Raw genomic sequence first — 26,966 nt, 5'->3', positions numbered from 1 at the left:
AAATATTTTTTTTAGATTGTGGCTGTAATTATTTTAGTGCCATTAAAACTCAGGTTTGCATATTTAATTTTTCTTCGTAATATTTTCTTAAATTAAAATTAAATATTGTGTGTTTTTTTTGTCTTTTTTTTATTAGTTTATGTTATTAAAATATCTTGTTTGTATTTTATTTAAATATTTTATTTGTATTACAAATACACTACCAGTCAGAGGTTTTTGAACTGAGATTTGTAATGTTTTTTTTTTTTTAAAGAATTCTCTTCTGCTAACCAAGCCTGCATTTATTTGATCCAAAGTATATTTGTGAAAAAGTATACATTTTTTGAAATATTTGTACTATTTAAAGTAACTGTTTTCTTTTAGAATATATTTTAAAATGTCATTTATTCCTGTGATTTCAAAGCTGAATTTTTAGCATCATTATTCCAGTCACACGATCCTTCAGAAATCATTCTAATATTCTGATTTGCTGCTCAAAAAACATTTATTATTATGATGTTGTAAACAGATGAGTAGAAAAATTTCAGTTTTTTTTGATGAATAGAAAGTTCAGAAGAACAGCATTTATCTGAAATAGGAAATCTTTTTTAGTGATGATAGAGACATTATAAATTTAATTCTAAGTTTCTCAAATGTTTGAATTCTAAAAGTGAAATGTCTTGATAACTTGTTAAATACACCTAAAGCAACTGTGTCACGCATAGCAACCAAAATACAATCAAACCATTGCACATTTTGTTCACAATCACCCTGCAATAAACACCAGACTTTGACCTGGTTAATTTTTCACTACTGAGTCACGTTAGCTTCGAAATACCTTAGATTACCACTCATTTATTGGGGCGAATTGTTCTGTGACCTTCATTGCTCAGCACTGCAGAAAGACTCATTACTATGAATGACACTGAATGGGATTTCTGTTGAATAGCGAACTGCGTCATACTGACTGCATGAGTCTAATTAAGTTTTTTCCTCGAATGTACTTGTATTGCTGGTTATTAAATGCAATTATGATTACGTGTTGAATCATTCATAGTCTACACGTGTTCACACCCCAAACATTTAGAAGGTTTATAGTAAACAGTAACCCCATAAAAACAAACATAATCTACTATAATTAATGTCAACCATTTGTCATTCTCATCACTAACAAAATATTTGTTCAAGTGTCTGCCAACCATTCTTGCTTTGTTGAATGTTGTATCTACACATCCTAAAAAATTGTTTACTTAGACTAATATGATTCATGCTTTAGAGGGATTTGTATAAATAACCTTTTTCTTTTTATTCAGGCTCAAAACAAGCAGACAGGCATTTTTGCTGCAGCAAAGGTGATTGATACCAAAACTGAAGATGAGCTGGAGGACTACATGGTGGAGATCGACATCTTGGCATCATGTGATCATCACAATATTGTCAAGCTGCTTGACGCATTTTACTACGAGAGCAAACTATGGGTGAGTGTGGATTTAGATTACGTTTCTTTGTTACACAGATTTTGTTCTGATTGTGTTTTCCATAGCAATATTTTGAAATCTTTCTTTTTAAAAATTATTTGGCCCATCTTGTTCAATAATGTTAATATGCTTCATATTGAATGGTGACTACATAATACCCTTTGTTTTCTACAAGAAAAGATATAGGATAAGAAATAGGAGACAACCCTGCTTGCTTTCTTGTTGACTCAAACCATTTCCTTCCTGCACCGTGGAAGTTTAAAAACTAGGTTGAAGTGGCCTCAGACTTTCAGGTCACTTTAGTCCAGCCTCACTTCAATATGGACATTAGAAACTTGGAGGTTCAAATAATAAGGATATGTACTAATTTTTATTCTTCACTTTGAAATCAGAAGTATAAAAAATAATTATTATATTTGGAGAAATTTTACAATTACAGTCAAACCAAAATTTATTCAGACACCTTCAACATTTCTCACATTATCATAGTTTATTCTCTATAGTTTAGACAATGGTCATAAAATATGACAAGAACTCAGAGATAAACGGTGTCAGAACAAAGTAATCTTGATAATGTCAGGTAACTTTGATAGAAAGGGGTGTAATGGATTACAAACTACCAAAAATTCAGACAGTTGTTAGTATGACAGTATTTACACAAATATCAATACTTTGTTGAACAATTACCCAGCAATGCTTAATTTTGTCTGTGGTGTAAAAAGGTTGCATTAGCAATTAAACAAAAAACAAAACATGGTCAGGTCTCACATTTCTATGGTAGTCCACTGTGTGAAGATTTTTTGGGTATAATATGTCACAGTTTACTTTATTTTGCTGTCCTCACTTACATAAATTAACTATAGTGTCCTGCACCCCCTGTATATTCAGGTGCATCTCAATAAATTAGAATGTTGTGGAAAAGTTCATGTATTTCAGTAATTCAACTCAAATTGTGAAACTCATGTATTAAATAAATTCAGTGCACACAGACTGGAGTAGTTTAAGTCTTTGGTTCTTTTAATTGTGATGATTTTGGCTCACGTTTAACAAAAAAAACAAAAATTCACTATCTCAGCAAAATAGAATACTTCATAAGACCAATAAAAAACATTTTTAGTGAATTATTGGCCTTCTGGAAAGTATGTTCATTTACTGTATATGTACTCAGTACTTGGTAGGGGCTCCTTTTGCTTAAATTACTGCCTCAGTTCGGTGTGGCATGGAGGTGATCAGTCTGTGGCACTGCTGAGGTGGTATGGAAGCCCAGGTTTCTTTGACAGTGGCCTTCAGCTCATCTGCATTTTTTGGTCTCTTGTTTCTCATTTTCCTCTTGACAATAGCCCATAGATTCTCTTTTGCTGGCCAGTCAAGCACACCAGCACCATGGTCATTTAACCAACTTTTGGCAGTGTGGGCAGGTGCCAAATCCTGCTGGAAAATGAAATCAGCATTTTTAAAAAGCTGGTCAGCAGAAAAAAGCATGAAGTGCTTTAAAATGTCTTGGTAAATGGGTGCAGTGACTTTGGTTTTCAAAAAACACAGTGGACCAACACCAGCAGATGACATTGCACCCCAAATCATCAAACTTAACACTGGACTTCAAGCAACTTGGGCTATGAGCTTCTCCACTCTTCCTCCAGACTTTAGGACCTTGGTTTCCAAATGAAATGCAAAACTTGCTGTCATCTGAAAAGAGGACTTTGGACCACTGGACAACAGTCCATTTCTTCTTCTCCTTAGCCCAGGTAAGACGCCTCTGACGTTGTCTGTAATTCAGGAGTGGCTTAACAAGAGGAATACGACAGCTGCAGCCAAATTCCTTGACACGTCTGTGTGTGGTGGCTCTTGATGCCTTGACCCCAGCCTCAGTCCATTCCTTGTGAAGTTCACCCAAATTCTTGAATCGATTTTGCTTGACAAGCCTCTCAAGGCTGCAATTCTCTCGGTTGGTTGTGCATCTTTCCACACTTTTTCCTTCCATTCAACTATTCAACTATGTTAACATGCTTGGATACAGCACTCTGTGAACAGCCAGCTTCTTTGGCAGTGAATGTTTGTGACTTACCCTCCTTGTGAAGGGTGTCAATGATTGTCTTCTGGACAACTGTCAGATCAGCAGTCTTCCCCATGATTGTGTAGCCTAGTGAACCAAACTGAGAGATCATTTTGAAGGCTCAGGAAACCATTGCAGGTGTTTTGATTTGATTAACTGATTGGCATGTCACCATATTCTGATTTGTTGAGATGAGAATTGGTGAGTTTTTGTTAAATGTGAGCCAAAATCATCACAATTATAAGAACCAAAGACTTAAACTACTTCAGTCCATGTGCACTGAATTTATTTAATACACAAGTTTCACAATTTGCAATATATAATTGAATGAATACATTAAGCTCCGTTTCAAGTGGAATATAGTTCATTATTTGCTTTGATTTGAAAGTGAATATGATCTAGACATGTTCTTCAAATGTTTTCTAAGATTTGCCAGGAAAGCAAGTTTTTGAATCACTATATTCACTTCTGTCAAAGCACCTCTCATCAGAATAACATTGTATTTTCTCAGTGAGAACAGGCATGAGTACTCAATTATTTTTGTACCCCTCCTCTCAGTCAGTGCCTGTTTTCTTCATCTGCTTCTTTGTGTAACGAACAATGTGTACTGAAAGAGGTGTGCATATTTTACTGTGATCCAGGAAATAGACTGATATCAGCCTTGCCCATTTCCGTATGAAGAAGTAGGAGGGCTTTGATTCGTCTGTGATTCAAGGAGTGTTTGAACTGGATTATTCATTAGCCATTTATGGCTTAAACAGAATAAATAACACACAAGTATCAATACAGGCATTCTGTATCTAAAATTGATTAGATATTAGAGAAGAACAGCTTAGATAACATCAATTTCAGATGCCACTTAGTTTGATACTTTGCAATATGCAGTGACATTTTGACATTTTTAAGTGTAGAGCCTCTCTATGGTATATATGAGTTTTAATAGTGCATTCTGTTATCCAGACAGTGGGATCAATGGGAATAAACAGAATCCTATACTTCACAGTTGTAAAGCAAGCCTCATCTTATGTTTTGAGTATGCCCATTGTATTCCTCAGACTGAATGACCGCACTGTGTGGGTTATTGTTGTTCTCGTAGCTGTCAGTCTAAACCAGCATCTCACCCACAGTGGAACAGAGCTCGAGAATGAATAACGCTGACTGTTTTAAGTGCAGCGTCAGTGTTTACACAATAGTGTGAGAATCAGACATTAACACTGTTTTAAAGCTTCATGTGTTTCTTGGCTGAAGCCTTTTGCGCTTTTACTCACAAGTTTGAGCTCATTTTGAGTCCATAATTATTTAGGGAAGTAGTATGATTTTAGACTAAATTAAAGTTTAGGATTTAACCCAATGATTCTTCTGATTCGTTAAAAAGAACCGCACTGATTGAGTCAGTTTTTGAAAGCTAAATTGATAATTTGTTGATATATTACTTTTCAAAAGTTTGGGGTCTGCATGTTATGGGATATTTTTTAAATATTTAAAATTTGAATATGTTTTAAAATATGATTTATCCCTGTGATGGTAAAGCTGAATTTTCAGAATCATTACTCCAATCTTTAATGTCACATGGTCCTTCAGAAATCATTTTAATGTGCTGATTTGCTGCTCAAGAAACATTTATTATTGTTAATGTTGAAAACAGCTATATATTTGTGGAAACTGTGATACATTTTTATGATACTTTGAGTTTAAAGGTTTAAAAGAAGTGTTTTTTTTATCTATTGTAATGTTATAAATGTCTTTACTGTCTCTTTTCTTGGCAGTTGAACACATTGGAAAAATTAAAAAAATTATTAATTCACCAAAAAAATTGTTTTGCAAACATTTGCATGCTCGTGTACTTTTTGTAGTTCTATATGCAATATACAGCACTTAACTGCTCAAAGTTTTGGGTGTGTATTTTTATTGTTTTGAAAAGGTGTTCTCCAAGGCTTTTTATTTGATTTAAACATACAGTAAAAATATTGTAATATGTAACCACCTGGACCACAAAACCAGTCATAAACCAGTCAATTTTTTTGAAATTGAGATTTATACATCATCTGAAAGCTGAATAAAAAAGCTTTCCCATTGATGTATTGTTTAGGATAGGATAATATTTGGCTGAGATAAAATTATTTGAAAATCTGGAGTCTGAGGGTGCAAGAAAGTCTAATTCTTGAGAAAATCGCCTTTAAAGTTGTCCAAATGAAGTTCTTAGCAATGCATATTACTAATCAAAAATTAAGTGTTGATATATTTACAGTAGGAAATTTACAAAATATGTTCATGGGACATGATCTTTACTTAATATCCTAATGATTTTTGGCATAAAAGAAAAATCTATAATTTTGACCCATAAAATGTATTGTTGGCTATTGCCACAAATATACTTGTGTTACTTAAGACTGGTTTTGTGGTCCAGGGTCACATATTGAGATATAAGGCGATTTAAAATAGCTATTTTTAGTTGTGTCATATTGCAAAAAAAGTAATTACTGTCAAATCAAAAAATGCATTTTGCGATAAATACAAAATTCAGTTAAAACAGCATTTATTTGAAATACTGACATCTTTGATCCATTTAATGCATACTTAAATGCATAAATAAAAGTATTAATTTCTTCTAATCCCAGCCTGTTGAACTGTACTCCATTTCACCTGTATTTCTCTCAACTCGCCTAAAATATAAAATATAGGGCCTAGTATTTGTGTTTCCACTCCTGAATTGCGATGCAGGAAACACTGTTGTTGTTCAGTAGAGACTATGTGAGCTGCCCATCCTCTTCAGACAACCCCAGCCGTGACCCCTCCATCCGCCTGGTGTTCACGGAAACTCTCCTGTTCTAATCCTATTAAGACAGAAAGGACACAATTCTGTGCAGAAAGCTTTCGTGCTTCCTCGTGCTCATACAGGCCTCTCTCGCTCGATCCTGTTATGTCATTCACCATATTGAGGAGCTAGAAAAGCCTTCAAGACTCAGCAGCTTCATTGCCCAATCATGACTCTGCAATGTAGCATTGCTGACCAATCACAGCCCTGGGATGTGAATTGTTTTGTAATAAACTGGGCTAGTATGTCCAGGTTGTTAAACTGGAGTTCTAGTTTTATCCATTGATTTGCAACAGGCTAAACTGAATGAGTGTTCTAGATTAGTTTTGTTTGTTCCCATGTGTACAAGAATAAATGAATTAAATGAACAATAGCTCTCAGAATGAGCTGGTTGCAGGCTCATGTAGGAGTGTTCATTACAATAGGATAAACAGATTTGTCTACAAAACATAATGCTGGTATTGTTCCCGGCTGAATGTTGGGACAGTATGCTAATCGCAGTCAATCAGAATTGTGCAGTGTAATGTACGCACCCATGCTTTTGTGTTTTGGGAAAGACCCAGTTTTATGTTCGCTATGTTTGTGTCTGCAGATCCTGATAGAGTTCTGTGCTGGTGGAGCTGTCGATGCTGTTATGCTCGGTGAGTTCACACAGTGTTTATCATGCAAGACTGCGTCAGGAAAAGGTCACTTACAGTGACCAGTTCCTTGTCATTAGTCAAAAACACATTTAATTCTCAAAGGTGAAGTTGAACTTTAACTGTGCATTGATTATTCTCTCCAGTTGCATGACTTGTTAAAGCAATCAGTTCAGTTTACCTTATTAGTGTCTAAATACAGATTTGTTTTGTGTCATAATCCCATAGTTTATGAATGAGGGTCAGATTTTTTTAAAGGAAATTAATACTATTATTTATTAAGGATGCATTAAATTGAACAAATTGAACAAAATAGACTGTTACAAAAGAGTTCTACTGCAAATAAATGCTGTTCTTTTGACCTTTCTATTCATCAAACAGTCTTTAAAGTATCAATGGTTCCACAAAGATATAAACGGGGGGGGACATTAAATCTTACTGACCCCAAAAGTGCAAGCTGAAAGTTACATTTTTTTTTCCTTCTTAAAAACGTATGTTGGTTATGCATATCACAATATACAATTTTTATTTAAACACAATAATAAAAAAAAAAATTAACTTTTCAAATTAAAGGGAGACCTGTCACACATATACTTATTAACATTATTAGTAATTAAATATTTACAGTTGGAAATTCAAAAGTTTACATACACTTGCAGTATCTCCAAAATGTAAAATAAAATATTTTTTATTTAATACTGAGCTGAATAAGATATTTCACATACTGTAAAAGATGTTTACATATAGTCCACAAGAGAAAATAATAGCTGAATTTATAAAAATAACCCCGTTCAGAAGTTTACATACACTTGGTTCTCAATGTTTTTGTCTGAATGATCCACAGCTGCGTTTTTTTTTGTTTAGTGATAGTTGTTCATGAGTCCCTTATTTGTCCTGATCAGTTAAACTGCCTGCTGTTCTTCAGAAAAACCTTCAGGTCCCTCAAATTCTTTGGTTTTTCAGCATTTTTGTGTATTTGAACCCTTTCCAACAATGACTGTATGATTTTGAGATCCATCTTTTCACACTGAGGACAACTGAGGGACTCATATGCAACTATTACAGAAGGTTCAAACGCTCACTGATGCTTCAGAAGGACGAAAAACGATGCATTAAGAGCCAGGGGGTGAAAACTTTTGAACAGAAGTAAGATGTGTACATTTTTCATGTTCATAGTTCCATTATCATAGTTTTTTCATTTAGTACTGCCCTTCAGAAGATACTTACATGTTTCCCAGAAGACAAAATAAGTTAAATTTACCCTGTTCTTCCAATTCAAAAAGTTTTCACCCCTCGGCTCTTAAAGCATCAGTGAGTGTTTGAATGCATTTTTATAATAGTTGCATATCAGTTGTCCTCAGTTTGAAAAGATGGATCTCAAAATCATAAAGTAGTTGTTGGAAAGAGTTCAAATACACAAAAATCCTGAAAAACCAAAGAATTTGTGGGACCTGAAGGATTTTTGTGATGGGGTCATTTAAATAACTTTTTTTTTCTCTTGTGGGCTATATGGAAACTTATTTTATGTGAAATATCTTATTCAGGTCAGTACTAAATAAAAAAAAAATAACATGCATTTTGTATGATCCATTTTATTTTGGTAAAATAATTAACATTTTGCAGATTCTGCATATTCTCTTTGGCAACTATATATAATTACTCAATGAAAACACATGTTTAATCCAGATATTGCTTAGTAATTCCTAAGGCTGTTCACTCAATGTAATTGCTTCTCGATGCATGTTTGGCACAGGTAGGAAAACGTGACAGCAGAGCTTAGATCAGGGGTCACACAACCAATCAGTAATGACACTGATTTAAATGTTCACAAATTTTGTATTTCCAGTACACAAAGTTTGCGTCAGTTTGACTGAAATTATCTTAAAGTCAGTTAGTGAGTCATATGTTGATTCAGTAACCATTTGGACTGAGGCAAGGACTCATCAGGTTGTGTCAAACTGATTCAAAGTTTGTGAACTTTAAGTATCAACAACTAATTTGACACTCAAAACACTCATGTTAGAAAATGGAAAATATTGTAGTATATAAATGATCTTAAATCTTTGTATAAGTGTGTTTGTCTATGTAAGCATTTTCCTGTTCATGTGTGTGCATAGAGCTGGAAAGGCCTCTTACGGAGCCGCAGATCCGGGTTGTTTGTAAGCAGACTCTGGATGCTCTGCAGTATCTGCATGACAACAAGGTGATCCACAGAGACCTGAAGGCAGGAAACATCCTGCTGACACTCGACGGAGACGTCAAACTGGGTGAGTGAGTTTGTAGGGAGCGTTTAGAGTGCTGGATGCTACAGATTCAGTTCAGAAAGTTTATTCACAATTCACAATGGAGTGTTTTTAGTTTTTGTTGCTCATCAGCTACACATAACTGAGTGCAGCAGGAGATTTCAGCTGTTTCAGATACCCTGTGCTGATGAGTAGTTTCACAGTTACGTAATAACACAGTGGAGACACAGAGAGGAACTGAGGAGGGTAATTTACATGTCAGACTAAACCGCAGCTAAAATAAACTTTACATCATTGACCAGATGTAAATTATTCTGTGATGAATGTCATTGCATCAGACAGCAAAATATCAAGGCAAGCAGTTGCACAAGCACTCTTTTCAGGCAGAATGTTTCCCAAAAACAATATTTTCTGTTTTTTAGCTGACTTTGGAGTGTCTGCCAAGAACACAAAGACTATCCAGCGAAGAGACTCTTTCATTGGAACCCCTTACTGGCAAGTTAGAGTTTTGTGAAATGAAACTGCTTGTATGTAGACACATTGACATCACTGACATGCTGATATCACTCTGTTTTGTTAAGGATGGCCCCAGAGGTGGTGATGTGCGAGACGTCTAAGGACAGGCCGTATGACTATAAGGCTGATATTTGGTCTTTAGGAATCACTCTGATCGAACTGGCTCAGATCGAACCGCCCAACCATGAGATGAACCCAATGAGAGTTCTGCTCAAGATCGCCAAAGCTGACCCACCTACTCTCATGCAGCCGTCAAAATGGTACAAAACCAAGTGATTTGTGTATTTGTGACCCTGGACCACAAAACCAGTCATAAAGGGTTCATTTTTTTGAAATTCTGATTTATACATCACCTGAAAGCTGATTAAATAAGCTTTCCATTGATGCATGGTTGGAAAATCTGCAATCTGAGGGTGCAAAAAAAGCCAGATATTGAGAAAATCACCTTTAAAGTTCTTAGCAATGTATATTACTAATCAAAAATTAAGTTTTGATATATTTACGTGAGTAAAATTGACTAAATATCTTCATGGAACATGATCTTTACTTAATATCCTAATGATTTTTGGCTAAAATATTTGTGTGAATAATATGAACAGAATATATATTAAAATTGTTGTTCATACTTTAACTGAATCCTTTAGATAGCGTGCATTGTGAAAGTAGTTTAATGCATTAATTATGCCTTATAATGCACTTTACCATGCGTTGTATGATTTCATGAATAATTGTTACCACAGTTATAATAAATTATAATGTTTATTTGTTCATTGTTACAACTTTGGACAAAGAAACCTTTAAATGTTATAATGCATTTTAATTTTGATTACAATTATGAAAAGACAAAGCATTACAGCATACATTATGAATACCTTTGTAATGCATTGTTCATATGGACTTTAAGTAAACAGTTACTAGATTTTTATTTTAATTTAAGTCAACAGAAATAAATTGCATTAATTATTATTAAAATTTCTTAAGATAGAAAATATTTAACAATTGGTAAAAAATTGACAGCAACAAATACAGTGGAAAATGAGCCTCTACAAATAAATATGCAGTAAATTAAAATTAATTAAAAAACTGTGTTTATATTTGTGTGTAAATGTGTATGTGTGTATCGGAAATGCAAAACTGAATTGGCTTGTCATGATCTCAAACATCTTTTTCTCTCAAGGCTTATGCTGAAATGCCTGAAATTACTTTTGTAGACAAATGTAATCATGCAATATCATTTTTTAATGTATTTATTTATTTATTTACAGTATTTTTATCCATACCTCCATTTAGTTCAATTCAGAGTTTTAATAACTGCTTTCGTCATCCGTCTGCAGGTCTCCTGAGTTTAATGACTTCCTGAAACATGCACTGGATAAGAACTTGGACAACAGATGGAGCACAGCACAACTTCTTCAGGTGAACTGTCCGTCTTTTATTTCAACGCTTATAATCTAAGACCACATCCACACAACCGTGGCCTAACCTAACCCAAACTAGCCTCTGAGCAGCCTCTCAGTATAAAAGCCTGTTGTTTGCCATCACCCTGGTGTGCTGCTTGTTCACCTGCTCGTCCAGGTGGCCTTTCTTGCCACATGAATCAGCAGCTGTTCATTCATAAGTTTGTCTGTGTCAGGCACTTTCCACACCAGCCTTCATCCTAAGAATTGACGTCAGCAAAGGAGATTTTCTTTCCGAGGCTTTAAGTAGGCCAGCCTAGCACTGACCACGCACATATGCACACACGCTCACTTACATGCGCCAAACGCTGCATGAAGAAGCTGAATGGGGTTGAAAATACAGAACTCGAGTTTTCCTCCAATTAAGGTGTTAATATCAAAAAAGCTGCACATTCTCAGACCAGCTATAGACTGTCTGCAGCAGATCTCAAAGCCAAGAAAGGTAAGAAAAGGAGACTTGGATCTTCATAGGATGTCGATTTTTGTTGTGCTCGTTTTCCTCTTATCTGTTGAACACTTGAGTTTCAGATGCTTCTTGTTTGGCTTATGACAATGCAGTAAATCTTAATTGTCCTAAATTAGCCTTTTGCTTAATGCTAGTGATGCACAGTGTATCAGTACTATATTAGTTATCATTCAATTTGAAAGATTTGTTTTAATTATTATTTTATTTTACTGGATATTTAATTGTGGATGCTCTTTTACACTTACTTTTACAATTAGATTTGGCTGTCAAATACATTTTTTGGAAACACTAATAATTTATTTTAATTAATTTTATTATACTTGACCAGCTCTTCTCAAATTATATGAGACAAGGGCTGATTTATGTAAAATATATGTGTAAATATAGTGTTATGTTTTACTCCTAAGACAGTTTATTCCTTCCTTCCTTTTTTTTTTAACTTCATTTTATTTTCTAATTGTTGTATAGAAAACACCAAAAATTTAATGGTTATGTTAAATGTAATATTTATCAAATCTAAAAATGCATGTTTTTTTAAAATTTATATATATATATATATATATATGTCAGTGATGTGACACCTACATTTTTGGTCCCATTCCATTTTTTTAAAGTTATGAATTGGTTCAAATGCATAAAAAAAGATGCCATATATTTGAAGTACCTCTCCCAGTTTTCTGTAATATCAACGTGTCAAAATGTCATGTGGTGCCACCGTCCGGCCTTAACTGTTTTCGGAAACATATTTGAAATTGCCCTAAAATTATTTAGATTAATTTTCTGCACAATTTGGCATGGTTTCCAAAGTGTTTTGTAATCCTGTATAAAATTGCAAAGCATTTGTATTTATATTTCTGTCATAACATACAAACAAAGTTTGTCGATGATTTCCATTTTATGAAATATCATGTGGTGCGACCATCAAGAAACTACTATTTTGGACTTTTATGTTGAAATCCTTTCAAAGTTAGGACTTTGAATCATATATCAGTTTGCCAATGACCCATGGAAGCATCAAGCAGGTTTTTAACTGTCTTTTAAATTTGAAAAAATAAATAAATAAATAAATAAAATTTTAATGGTCATGGTCATGTGGTATGACCTCTAAAAAACAAAACAATGAATAACAAGTTATTTTTCCAAGTATTTATTTTTATTATCATTTTCATTTAGTATCATTTGGAATAGACTGTTGTGCAATTTCAGACAGTTTTATGTTTTTATATGTATATAAGAACACACACACACATATATATATATATATATATATATGGTTTCCTTCATCTGTGCAGCACCCGTTTGTGAGTACTGTGACTGACAGCCGACCCCTGCGGGAGCTCATCGCTGAGGCCAAGGCTGAGGTCACAGAGGAATTCGAGGACCTGAAAGAGGAAGAGGAGGAAGAAGACCATGAAGGAAACCTGGTGAGAGATTATAGGAACTGCCAACAAATTTAGAACATCTTTCAGAGAAAGATTAAACGTAGTGTAGACTGCTAAGTCTGGATAAATACTCAGCATACCATTGGCTAATACAACGTCTTGAAATAGTGTGCATTTATTGCATGGCAGCACGTTTATTTTTTCCTACTTCAATATTGTGCTAACATTTTTTAAAAATGATCTTTTCCTCAGCTGCTTCCTGGACACAAACGTGCACCATCTGACGCTAGCGTTGGAAGCTCTGAAGATGAGAAGCTTCCTCAGTCACCATCCACCTTGGAGTCTGTCCCGGAGAAGATCGAGGAGGTCGCTACACCCAAACTGCCTGATGATAATGTTATAACTGGAATAAAGAAGGAGGAAGAACCTCTGAAGGTGGATGAGAACCACACTGAGGATGTAGCAGAACCTGAAACCAAGGAACAAGCTGTGGACGTATCTCCAAAAGAATCTAAAGCTGAAGAGAAGCCGGTAGAACCAGAGACTCCTGAAGATTCAGTAGTCCAGACAGAAGAGCAAAGAGCCAAACCTGATGGAGAGAAACTAGAAGAGGAAAAGGAGGTGGTGGGCAATAGTGAACTCATAAAGGAAGTGCCTGCATTAGACATTTCTACATTGGAAACAACAGAGCCTGCTAAGGAAGCTGTGCCTGATGAGCCAACTCCACTGAAGGAAGCAGAGAATGTTGAGGAGAAGGAACAACCTGAAGTGGTGGAGAAACAAAGCCCAGTGAAGCCCAGGTATGTGAAGAAGGAGGACTCAGACTCTGGGATCAGTTCTTCAGCTGACAACAGCAGCATAGACCTGAACTTATCCATCTCCAGCTTTATTAGCAAATCCAAGGAGCCAGGAACCATCTCTCAGCAGGTAAAAACACCTTTTAAAAGCTGGCATATTTTGTCATTTTACACTCATCCAGTATTTTAGATTTTGAATATTTCATTGTCTTGTGACTAGTAAGAATGAAAGCGTTTCAGTAGAGCATTTGATTTAAAATTCAGTTGTTAAAAATTTTGTTACACCTAGTTTTATATTTTTATTTAATCCATTCAAACTGGTGTACTGCATCAGTTTAAAAACTCAGTGACTCAGAGATTTGCTCATGTTGTCATCTAAAAATGTGTGCCGTTTTTATTTTATTAAAATGTTTACATATTAATATAATAGATAAAAAATATATATTTTGTAACTTTATCATTTAGTGAAAATTTAGTCAAAACAAAATCTCTTAATTGTTTTATGTAATTTATTTAATTTTATTTTTTAAGGGGTGTTTACATTTTAAACATTTTTAGCATTTTGTATAGGTTATAGTAATTAATTAATTAATTTATTTATTTAAACCGAGTTTAAGTTGTAAAATGGTAAGCATTTTGAAAATACAGGTTAAAAATAAATTGTAGAAAATATATTGTAAATAAATTTTGTAAAAATTTAGTTTATTTATTTATTTATTTATTTATTTATTTATATTTTACTGGGTTCAAGTTGTAACATTTAAAAAAATGTAAATCTCCAGGGACCCCCAGGGGGCCACAAGGAAGTGCTAGGGGGTCCTTAAAAATGTTTGGAGAAAAAGCATTAAAAAAAAAAAAAAAGTTAAAATTATATTATTATTATTATTATTATTATTATTGCAATTATAATTATATGTTATTAGTTATATATACTTATATAATTATAAAATAATTAATATAAAAATAATGAAAGAAATGAATTATCCAAAAAATGATTAAAATAAATTGAAAATGAAAACAAAGAAATAAATACAAATTATAATAAAATTAATTATAACATTTTGATTAAATAAATACTGTACTTTATTTTAGAATTCAATTTAAAATATTTTTAAGAAAAAAAAAAATTTAATAGAAACTAAATATTTTTCAATCAATTTAAATTTACTTATAATATGAATTTTTTTTTGTTATATATCATAAAGGCTAAAAAATGTAGAATTGTTTTGTTGTTGTTGTTGTTGTTATTATTTTTTTATTCAGTATTTTCAAATAAATAATATTTAATGTGTTCTAGGACAACAAGAGGCAGAAAAAAACTCTGAAAAAGACTCGCAAGTTCATCGTGGATGGTGTGGAAGTGAGCGTAACCACGTCTAAGATCATCACAGACAATGACACCAAAAGCGAGGAGATGAGATTCCTCCGGTGAGCCATCAGCTGTTTAACTGCTCTGAGATGATTTGCATTTTAGCTTCATGTTTGCATCATATTTGCATTCATTGGTAATGCCTGTTTCATGTTATGGTAGAAATTTTATAGCAAAAGCTTCTGCCATGGCTGGTTCTTGTAACAGCATCTCCTGTTTTGGTAAATGCACACAGACTGATAGTGGGCTTAAGTCTTCATCATCATCATCTTTCATAAGTGAGGGGGTGTTTTTAAACTACAAAGCAACAAAAAGTTTCCCCTGCAGTGTTTATTAGTGTGGTTTACAGATAAAGGCCTCATATTCCAACACCAGATGTGCTAAAGGGAAAACAAGATGAGTGATACTTCCTGTTCCTGTCTGGTTGAGCATCCTGTTAGACTGGATAGTGCTGTTTCCAAAAAACTTAGCAGTTTTCATACTTAAGCAGTTTTAATTTAATGTTAATTTAATGTGTCTGGTTTCATCCACGGCCAGCTAATTTTAGCTGTACAAAACAGCTTGTTTGCTGCTTGATATTGCATCTGGTTTGTCTTAAAATATTATTTTAATGTATTATCTTAATTATGAACACACTGGTTTGTAGCGCAAACCGTTTTACCATTTACTGCACTTTGTTATTTTTCTCGTTATTTCCCTACGGCCGCTTATAAACCGGAAGTCTCACACATTACCAGAAAACACCTTACTCCCGCATTGAAAAATAAGGTGGATAAAAGTAATTTAAATATGGTGCATTCTTAAAAATAAAGATTCCAAAAAATAACTTTTTCCCAAAAAAATGCTTCAGCTTTTAATAGAACCTTTTTATTCTTAGTGTGAAGAACATTTAAAAAATCTAAAGAATCATATTCCACTAAAAGAACTTATGGAATGGAAATGTTCTGTTTTTCATTATGAAATGATAGATGCAAATAAAGAACATTTTTGTTGTTGGATGAGTGTAAAATTAGTGTAAAATTTGTGTGTTTCAGGCGTCAGGAGCTGAGGGAGTTGAGACTTCTGCAGAAAGAGGAGCAGCGAGCCCAACAGCAGCTCAGCAACAAACTTCAGCAGCAGAAAGAGCAGATCTACAGACGCTTCGAACAGGAAGTCACGGTGAGCAAGAACAAAAAGGCATTAAAGGGATAGTGCACCCAAGTATGAAAATTCTGTCGTTAATCACTCACCCTTATGTCGTTCCAAACCCGTAAGACCTTCGTTCATCTTCAGAACACAAATTAAGATGTTTTGATGAAATTCAAGAGCTTTCTGACCCTGCATAGACAGCAATGCAACTGACACGTTCAAGGCCCAGAAAGGTAGTAAGAACATCATTAAAATAGAATAAAGTCGTTATTTTTGTTGTATTGGCGCACAAAAAGTATTCTTGTAGCTTCATAACATTACGGTTGAACCAGATGGACTATTTTAACGGTGTCCTTACTACCTTTCTGGGTCTTAAACTTGGTAGTTGCATTGCTGTCTATGCAGGGCCAGAAAGCTCTTGGATTCACAAATATCATAATTTGTGTTCTGAAGATGAATGAAGGTCTTAGAGTTTTGGAACAACATAAAGGTGAGAAAGTAATGACAGAATTTTCATTTTTGGCTGAACTATCCCTTTATGATACAAATTGCTGTCAACTGTTGATGTGATTATTTACAGTTATTTGTTACATTAATAGCCTTAGTTAAGTGTGTAAACATTTATTCCTGACACTAGTGATGACACCAAACCCAGAAACACTGTTGAGAGCTACACTATATTATATTACATGCTCAACAGCTTCACTATTTTTAGGGTACATAATCAGAGTTCGACTATTAATGGGAGGTCAGTATTTTAAGCTACCTGGAATTGTGCCAGTTAACCTGGTCAAGTGTCATTTTACCTGTTAATTGTATGTATGTATGTGTACTTTATTCCCCTCCTGTTTTACATAATGCCATCAACAATGGCAAAGATTTGTTGTTCATATCTGTTTCTACATGACATATCTCCATAGATCTGCTTTATAATATCCGTCTTTTCTCGACTTACTAGAGTAAGAAGCGTCAGTATGATACAGAGGTGGAGAATATGGAACGGCAGCAGAAACAGACCATTGAGCGTCTAGAGCAGGAACACACCGAGCGCCTCCGAGATGAGGCCAAACGCATCAAAGCTGAACAGGACAAAGAGCTTTCCAAGTTTCAGAGCACGCTCAAGAACCGCAAGAAAGAGGTATGGAAGAGTTTAGGGTGTTTTTACACACTTTCCAGTAGATGCATAATAAGCTTATGAGCTCATTTGCCAGACTTCTGATATAACCTGAGATTCCCGCCTGAGATTCACTCTGTAAAATCCACCCAAATTTTCTTTATCTTCCCTCTGACATTTTTTGGGGAGTGCAGGAACTCTCACCCAAACATGTGAACATCCTGAAACATATTAGGGAGGATCTAATACAAATTCCTTGTGAGGAGGTAACATCCAAAAAAATTCCTGAGGTTGTTTTTCACTACTTGGTTTTTCTATATGAGGCACACTTTGACCAATTTTAGTTTGTATAATGAATGTATTCTTTCAGATCTATTTTTTTTTTTTTTTTAATTTCTTGCATCCTGTGTTGTTCGTTGGTTTGCACGACACTCAGATTAATATTTTATAGTGAATTAAAAGTGCGTGACACCTCTGATTATATGGCGCATGTTACACGAGCACAATGAAGGCAATTGTTTAAAGGATTGGTGCACCTTAGAATAAAAATTCTGATAATTTACTCACCTCTCTGTCATCCAAGATGTTCATGTCTTTCTTCAGTTGAAAAGAAATGAAGGTTATTGAGGAAAACATTCCAGGATTTTTCTCCATATAGTGGACTTCAGTGGGGATCAACAGGTTGAAGGTCAGGGTGTCCGTGGGTCCTTAAAAAGTTTTAAAATGTCTTAAATACAGATTCGATGGGTCTTAAATATTTGAGCTAAAATATCTTCAGTCTGATGGACCTAATGATTGTTTACAATCATTGTGTTTTTTTGTTTTTTTTTGATTAGATTAAAACTTAAGTGACAAAAATAACCAGCGATGCATCGAAACTCAAGAATGATTCTTCTTATTTTAATACATTCAACATAAACAGTGACTGGTAATGGATAGTGTATTTCTGGTATCAAAATCGCGCTGCCTGTCTCTTTATGAGAGACTTCAAAACAAATGAGCATAACGGCACACATAAAGAAACTCAGAAGAAACACACTAAGGTAAAAATTAAAAATGTATAGTTTATTTTAATATGATATAGTTCACTAACATACCCCATACCATATAAGATGGTATTAAAAAGTCTTAAATTTCACTTGTTTATATCTGTAGAAACCCTGAAGGTCCAACTTGCACTTTCAGTGCAGCTTTAAATGGCTCTACACGATCCCAGCCAAAGAATAAGGGTCTTGTCTAGTAAAACGATAGAGCATTTTCTAAAAAAAAAAAAACAAAAAAAACATTTATATACTTTTTAACCACAAATGCTCATCTTGCACTAGCTCTGCATCCAAGACTAAATGCAGGTCATGTGTGGTTAGTTCTTCGTCTGTGTACTCCGGTTCAAAAAGGTAGGGTAGGGCGAAAAACTCCATCCCATTTTCTCCTCCAACGTCAAAATTGTCCAACATCATTGTTTTGCCTTGTAAAAGGCGTTTGACTTTCTTTGCACGTTCGCTTTGTAAACACTGGGTCCACTGAAGCTGAGCTAGTCCAAGACTAAAAAAGTTAAAGTATATACTTTTTTTTTTTTTTTTTTTTTTTTTTAGAAAATGACTGATCGTTTCGCTAGATAAGACCCTTATTCTTTGGCTGGGATCGTGTAGAACCCTTTGAAGCTGTATTAAAACTGCAATTTGGACAATTTGGGCTCCCATTGAAGTCCTCTGTATAGAGGAAAATCCTGGAATGTTTTCCTCAAAGACCTTGATTTCTTTTTGACTGAAGTAAACAAAAAAGTAATTTTGGATGACATGGGGGTGAGTAAATTATCAGGAAATTTTTATTCTGAAAGTGAATTAATCCTTTAAACTCAGAAGATTGCAGATGTGTGTGTTTTGTTCATACGGTTTAAGTATGAATCCGTTATGTGTTTTAACTGACTGCGACTGACAGGAAGTACCTCATGTGATGACACAGTCTCTCCAGAGCCGCCCTGCAGGACATAAGCAGTGTGTCTGTTGACTGTGCACTGTGAAACACAAACTCTGCTTTCCTTTTTCTTATCACTTTACTGTCAGTGTTTGGTCTCAACTGCAGAAGTCTGTACAATATTAACTTATGTAGATGCTTAAAGCAATTTCGTCTTTTCGACAGCACTGTCATTAAAGTAATCTTCACCACAGATTAAAAAAAAAGTTGCTATTCTAAAAACCCTTTACAAATTCCCTTGGAGAATTAGCCTCCGGTTGGCCAACAAATAGACGTCACGATCGAGTAGCTCTGTTCACGTTGAATTTAAATATAGAGTTGTTTAGAGGACAGAATAGTGATTAGCAGTTAAGATCAAGCCTCTTTTAGTCTCTTGTAGGCTAGTGCTCTATATACTATTTTAATGCTAGTTGTTAATGCTTTGTGTGTGTGTTTGTAGGAGCAGGAGTTTCTTCAGAAGCAGCAGCAGGATCTGGACACCGCTCTGAAGAAGATCATTCAGCAGCACAAACATGAGTTGGCCACTATCGAGAGAGATTGTCTCAACAACAAGCAGCAGCTCCTGAGAGGTCAGTCTGGACATTGTCGCTCAATATTAGCCTTAAATGTCTCACTCTCATCGTTTACAGCTTTTGCAGTGTTAGCAGTTCAGACTATTCAGACAGGGCTTTAGTCAACTGTTTGTTCGCTAATGCTTGTCATGTGGCCTTTAGCAATCTGGTTTAGTCTGGTCTGGTCTGATCCTGCTGTTAAATCTGCTCCATATGGCATCCTCAGGCTACTACTGCAATGTCGAATGTAATTCCTACTTGATACTGTTGAGGTCAAAAGTTTACATACACCTTGCAGAATCTGCAAAATGTTCATTATTTTGCCAAAATAAGAGGGATCATACAAAATGTATGTTATTTTTTTTTTATTTAATACTGACCTGAATAAGATATCTCACATAAAAGATGTTTACATATAGTCCACAAGAGAAAATAATTGTTTAATTTATAAAAACAACCCAGTCCAAAAGTTTACATATGCTTGATTCTTAGTACTATGTTGTTACCTGAATGATCCACAGCTGTTTTTTTTTTTTGTTTGTTTGTTTAGTGATAGTTGTTCATGAGTTCCTTGTTTGTCCAGAACAGTTAAACTGCTCACTATTCTTCAAAAAAACCTTTTAAGTCCCACAAATTCTTTTGGATTTTCAGCATTTGTGTGTATTTGAACCCTTTTCAACAATAACTGTATAATTTTGAGATCCATCTTTTCACACCGAGGACAACGGAGGGACTCATATGCAACTATTACAGAAGGTTCAAACGCTCACTGATGCTTCAGAAGGAAACATGATGCATTAAGAGCCGGGGGTTGAATACTTTTTGAACTTAAAGATCAGGGTAAATCTAACTTGTATTGTGTTCTGGGAAACATGTAAGTGTCTTCTGTAGCGTCTGAAGGGCAGTACTAAATGAAAAAGAATACAATATTTAGGCAAAATAAGAAAAAATTACACATCCTTATTTGGTTCAAAAGTTTTCACCCTGGCTCTTAATGCATCGTGTTTCCTTCTGGAGCTTCAGTGAGTGTTTGAAGCTTCTGTAATATTTGCATGTGAGTCCCTCAGTTGTCCTCAGTGTATGAAAAGATGGATTGCAAAATCCTACAGTCATTATTGGAAAGGGTTCAAAAATGCAAAAGAATTTGTGGGACCTGAAGCATTTTTCTGAAGAACAGCAGACAGCTTAGCTGTTCAGGACAAACAAGGGATTCATGAACAACTAAACAAAAAAACACAGCTGTTTTAAGTGTGTGTAAACTTTTGAACAAGATCATTTTTTATAAATTCAGCTATTATTTTCTCTTGTGGTCTACGTGTAACCGTCTTTTATGTGACATCTATCTATCTTATTTATCTTATTCAGGTCAGTACTAAATAAAAAATAACATGTTTTTTGTATGATCCCTCTTATTTTGTTAAAACAATTAACATTTTGCAGATTCTGCAAGGTGTATGTAAACTTTTGACCTCAACTGTATCTCAGACGCCCAAACCCTGCTGTGTTGTCTGATGTTCAGAAGGTGATATATAGAGAGAAAAAGAAAGTTGGTATAAAGAAACAAAATGGCAATGATAACATTTGTTTGTTCAGGTTTGCACACACCTGTCTATGCAAATATTGGCTAAACCAGTTTTTTCTTGACTTTGATGTATTTTGGGCATCTCCAGACCCTTTCATGTTTATTGAAATATTTTGCCCTGGGTATTAGAGAGAAAATATAAACTACTGTTCAAAAGGAGTATCCATTTTTCGTATTGTAGGTTGTTTTGATGCCTACATTTGTAGAATTTAAATGAGTTTTTTAGACAATAAGAGAATTTTAATATTAGTCATGCAATTGAAAACAATGTCCAGTTCATTTACCGCAGTTCTTCTTGATTGTTACAGCCCGAGAAGCTGCTATGTGGGAGCTGGAGGAGCGCCACCTACAGGAAAAACACCAGATGCTCAAACAGCAGTTGAAAGACCAGTACTTCATGCAACGACACCAGCTGCTCAAAAGACATGAGAAGGTTACTTCCCAGATCAGTCTTGTATGTGCTCTTCTAACTGCTTTTGTTGTGCTTTCTAAGTCTGAGTGTGTTTCTATACAGGAAATGGAGCAGATGCAGAGGTATAACCAGCGTCTGATAGAGGAGATGAAGAACAAACAGACACAGGAGAGAACCAGACTGCCTAAGATCCAACGCAGTGAAGCTAAGACCCGCATGGCAATATTCAAAAAGAGTCTGCGCATCTCGACCACAGGGGTCATTCTGAACTCGGAACTGGAACGTGATAGGGTCAAACAGGTCAGAGGTCATATCGGGTTCAGACTAAAGGGTTAAAACAGATCATCCAAAAATGAAATTAGTTAAAAATGTACAGGCCATACAAGATTTAGATGAGCTTGTTTCTTCATCGGAAACTATTTAGAGAAACTTAAACACATGCTCACCAGTGGATCCTCTGTAGTGAATGGGTGGCGTCAGAATGAGAGCACAAACAGCTGATAAAATAAGTAATAAATAAGTAAAATAAATAAGTAATTTACTAAACTGCAGTCCATCAATTAACGTCTTGTGAAATGAAAAACAGCGTGTTTGTAAAAAACTAAACCATCATTAGGACATTTTTTAAATTCAAGCCTTAGCTAAAATAATATATATATATATATATACACACACACTACCGTTCAAAAGTTTGGGGTCAGTAAGACTTGTAATAGTCTTTAAAGTAGTCTCTTATGCTCATCAAGGCTGCATTTATTTGATTAAAAATATACAAAAAAAAAAAACATTAATATTGCAAAATGTTTTTACAATATAAAATAATGTTTTTTATTTTAACATACTTTAAAATAGAATTTATTCCTGTGATGAAAAGCTGAATTTTTATCAGCTGTTACTCCAGTCTTAAGTGTCACATGATCCTTCAGAAATCATTCTAATATCCGGATTTATTATTAGAATGATCAATGTTGGATAATATCAACAGTTGTGCTGCCAAATATTTTTTGGAACCTGTAATTTTTTTTTTTTTTTTTTTTTTTCAGGATTCTTTCATGAATAACAAGTTTAAAAAGTACAGTGTTTATTCAAAATATAAATATTTTATAACAATGTAAATTATTTATTATTAACTTTTAGGAAACTTTTAATTATTAACTTAATACATCCTTGGTGAATAAAAGTATTAATTTCTTTACAAAAAAAATGTAAAAATGTACTGACCCCAAACTTTTGAACGGTAGTGTATGTGTGTGTGTGTGTGTGTGTATATATATATATATATATATATATATATATATTGGCACAATATCTGTGCCATATTGGTTATCAGATAATATTAGAGATCTCTAAAATTGGCCAATAACAGATTACATATTGTGCATCCCTATATACAGTGTCTTGCAAAAGTAATCATACCCCTTCTTTTTTTTTTTTTTTTTTTAATAAGCAGTTAGTTAATACTGACATTGGCTGATATATATACAATCAACGGATACTGATTAATTAAAATCTGTAATATTGGCACAATATCTGTGACATATTAGTTATCAGAAAATATTGGAGATCTCTAAAATTGGCCAATAACATGTTGCATATTGTGCATCCCTATATACAGTGCCTTGCGAAAGTATTCATTTTTGTTCACGTTTTATGTTGCAGCCTTATAACTGCTTTAAATAATTTTTCCACATCAGTCTACACTCCATACACCATATTGACAAAGCAAAAAACAGATTTGTGACAACTTTGCAAATTTATCAAAATTAAAAAACTGAAATAAGTACATTGCATAAGTATTCATACCCTTAACAAGGTACTTAGTTGAAGCACCTTTACAGCCATTTCAGTATTTATTTTTAATAAATTTGCAAAGTTATTACAAACCTGTTTTTTGCTTTGTCATTCTGGTGTATGGAGTGTAGATTCATGTGGGAAAAAAGCTAATTAAAGCAGTTTAACATAAGGCTGCAACATAAATTAAAACACTAAAATAAGTACATTGCATAAGTATTCATACCCTTAACGTGTTACTTAGTTGAAGCACCTTTACAGCCATTTCCGTTTTTTATTTCTAATAAATTTGCAAAGTTGTTACAAACCTGTTTTTTGCTTTGTCATTATGGTGTATGAAGTGTAGATTGATGTGGGGGGACAAAAACTATTCATAGCAGCTTAACATAAGGCTGCAACATAAAACATGAAAAGAAAAAATGAAGGGGTATGAATACTTTCACAAGGCACTGTATTTAAAATTATTGCACAGATTATTTTGGTAACACTTTAGTTTAGGGACCAATTCTCAGCATTAACTAGTTGCCTGATATAATATATCATGTATATTACTAGCGTATTGGCTGCTAATTAGTACATTAAAAAAAAAAAAGTTAGTTAATAGTGAGAATTGGTTCCTAAACTAAAATGTGACTTATTTTCTTCTCACAGGCAATATATTTGTACTTGTATAGTAAATATTGTATGTTTGTGTGGCCATTGAACAGTTTGCAGCACAGGAGGAGAAGAGACAAAAGAGTGAGCGTGTCCTTCAACAGCAGAAACATGATAATCAAATGAGAGACCTGCAGACGCAGTGTGAAGTCAACGCCAGAGAACTACAGCAGCTACAGGTACACACTCAAGCAAACCATAGGAGAGGAACAGTACAGCATTTTAAAAACAAAAGTAATAATGTCTTCTGTGTGTTTCAGAATGAGAAGTGCCATCTGTTGATTGAGCATGAGACTCAGAAGCTGAAGGAGCTGGATGAGGAGCACAATGCAGAGCTCAAGGACTGGAGAGAGAAACTCAGACCCCGCAAGAAGGTACCACTGTTATTTACACTAGTACTGATTCTCAGTCGTAGTTCTGAATGATTGTATTTTTTATAAATCTTAGTAAACAGACTATTACAAGAATGGATCTGTAATGTCCAGCTATGAAAAGCATTTGTGTACTGCTTCATCTACCAACAGGTGTCAGTATAAGTCAAAACAAAACATTACTGAGTGCACCTTTAATGTTCACATTTCAATCATGTTACGAAGGTTTAATTTACCATATGCACTTCCGCGTAATGATAAGCCAGCTCATAAATTTCCAGTGTAGCTCATTTTATATGTGCTATATATAGGTAAAACTGTAAAACTTAACTGTAAAAGCTATTAAATAGCCTACATTCAACCAACACAAACTTGTTACTGCTGTAGTTTTCTTACTCTGAATTTAGTCTGAATCATTTAATGCACAGTTCTATTTTTGATATCGGCTTATTTAGTGGATTTACTCACGTCATTTTTTACACTCACATTTGTCATTCTTGAAACTGTATACACGGACGTTTGGACGCTTTTAGACGTTAAACAAAACTTTTCTTCTAATTGTGAATGGATTATGTAGAGAAAACGAGCGAAGGACACTCCTATTACGGCACAGTACAGTTGACCGGAAATGACTGAGCTGGCTTGTCTAAAACAAGGAAGTCATCCGTGCATATGGTCAGTTGGTGCATTTACTAAGAACATGAAACTTCTGCATGCAGGCCCTTGAGGACGAGTTTGCCCGTAAGCTACAAGAACAGGAAATGTTCTTCAAAATGAGCGGGGAGTCTGCATGCCTTAACCCCTCCACCCAGAGCCGGATCTCGAAGTTCTACGCCGTCCCACCTGTCCACTCCACCGGGTTTTAACACGCACATTCACACTAAAAGCACAGAGATGCTAAATCGCATTGTGACTGAACCTCTGCTGCCTTGTTCCCTCCACGAAAGAGGGATTTCATTGCTCCAGTAAGCTACAGAGAAATGTTTTGCTTTTGTTTTTTAATTTAAGCTTTAAAAGTAGATTTTCAGTGTGGTTTCCCTGAACATTTCTGCATAATGTGATTCTATATGCCACTAAATTGTTTTTTTTATTATTATTGATTTTTACCTTTTTTCTCAAAGTCTCAGTCTTGATGTGGTTTACTGTGGTATTTTTAGGATTATATCTGCATACATGGGATGACTGTTCAGCTTCAGGCTAATTTGCTTGCACTAAAGAGTCAATGTTTGATGTCACTAGTTATGAGAACCACATGAATGATTTAAATATCAATCATAATCTTTTTTTTTTTTTTTTTAATATTCTTAATTTCTTGCTTATTCTAATGAACCAGAGGCAAATAATTTTTCAGTAGAGACATAATTTCTTGGTTATTTCCTGCATGAGTTACAGGATATAAATATGACTGTCTGTTATATCACTTTTTTTTGAGCATATCATAAAATGGATCTATAGGACTTATAGTAGCAGCCACACTGTATGCAAATATCCTGACATCACTGTGGTTTAAAGTGCATTTGCGCTTGCACTGCTATGCAATGTGAACATGTAGCCTAAATAAATCATCTCAACTTTTAGATTTATTTGTGAACTTTAAAACAAGAGAGCTCAATCTCCTCACAAAAAGAATAGTTTCACCCAGACATCTCTACAATACGTTTGTGTACTTTTTGGTAAAATTGTATAGAGGATAATGTGTCCTGCACTAGACATACTTTAATCAGTCAGGTATTCTTTTATTCTTGTATACTGTAGCACATAGTTCAGTAATAGATTTAGTTTCATCTCAGCTTACAACATACAGTTCGAAATGTGTTTACTGCATTTACATTTGTGCCGTAGTCTGTAAAAACTGAACAAAACAACATTTAAAATCTGTGAAAAAAAAGTTCTTGTCATGATAACCTGCATGTTTTACAGCAGATTTGCCTGTATGGAGAGTGCTGTGCACCTTCTGATACATGAATTCCTGCAGGTTTTATGCCTGTTTGCATTTTCAAAGACTTTTTTTTTTTTTTTTTTTAAAGCATTTTCAACTGACGAGGTAAAGTTAGCAGCATAACAGTTGTATGTACTGTGTTTGTGTCAAAGAGCAAATCATTGTGATTATAGGATGCTACTGTAATTAAAACATTTGTGGTGAATAGTTCAGTCGTCTGTGTCTGTTTATGAACATTACTGTAGGTCTAAAGCTTA

At 34.4% G+C, this 26,966-nt stretch overlaps 1 protein-coding gene across 1 annotated transcript in view; it reads left to right on the top strand.

Moving 5' to 3' along the window:
• Positions 1-26,916, top strand: part of slkb (STE20-like kinase b) — a 28,374-nt gene extending 1,458 nt beyond the window's left edge. The window contains exons 2-18 of the mRNA XM_051109006.1: positions 1,293-1,457; positions 6,918-6,966; positions 9,081-9,230; positions 9,629-9,701; positions 9,788-9,982; positions 11,057-11,138; positions 12,938-13,069; positions 13,280-13,954; positions 15,122-15,252; positions 16,228-16,351; positions 17,280-17,459; positions 19,849-19,978; positions 21,851-21,975; positions 22,057-22,254; positions 24,453-24,578; positions 24,660-24,773; positions 25,490-26,916. Of these exons, the coding sequence (XP_050964963.1) occupies positions 1,293-1,457; positions 6,918-6,966; positions 9,081-9,230; positions 9,629-9,701; positions 9,788-9,982; positions 11,057-11,138; positions 12,938-13,069; positions 13,280-13,954; positions 15,122-15,252; positions 16,228-16,351; positions 17,280-17,459; positions 19,849-19,978; positions 21,851-21,975; positions 22,057-22,254; positions 24,453-24,578; positions 24,660-24,773; positions 25,490-25,636 (2,796 nt within the window). The 3' untranslated portion in view covers positions 25,637-26,916. The remainder of the gene's footprint in view (positions 1-1,292; positions 1,458-6,917; positions 6,967-9,080; positions 9,231-9,628; positions 9,702-9,787; positions 9,983-11,056; positions 11,139-12,937; positions 13,070-13,279; positions 13,955-15,121; positions 15,253-16,227; positions 16,352-17,279; positions 17,460-19,848; positions 19,979-21,850; positions 21,976-22,056; positions 22,255-24,452; positions 24,579-24,659; positions 24,774-25,489) is intronic.
• The last annotated feature ends 50 nt before the right edge of the window (positions 26,917-26,966 follow it).

The sequence above is a fragment of the Labeo rohita genome, chromosome 1 (genome assembly GCF_022985175.1).
Source record: "Labeo rohita strain BAU-BD-2019 chromosome 1, IGBB_LRoh.1.0, whole genome shotgun sequence".
Lineage (NCBI taxonomy): Eukaryota > Metazoa > Chordata > Actinopteri > Cypriniformes > Cyprinidae > Labeo > Labeo rohita.
This window is presented reverse-complemented; position numbering and strand designations above follow the sequence as displayed.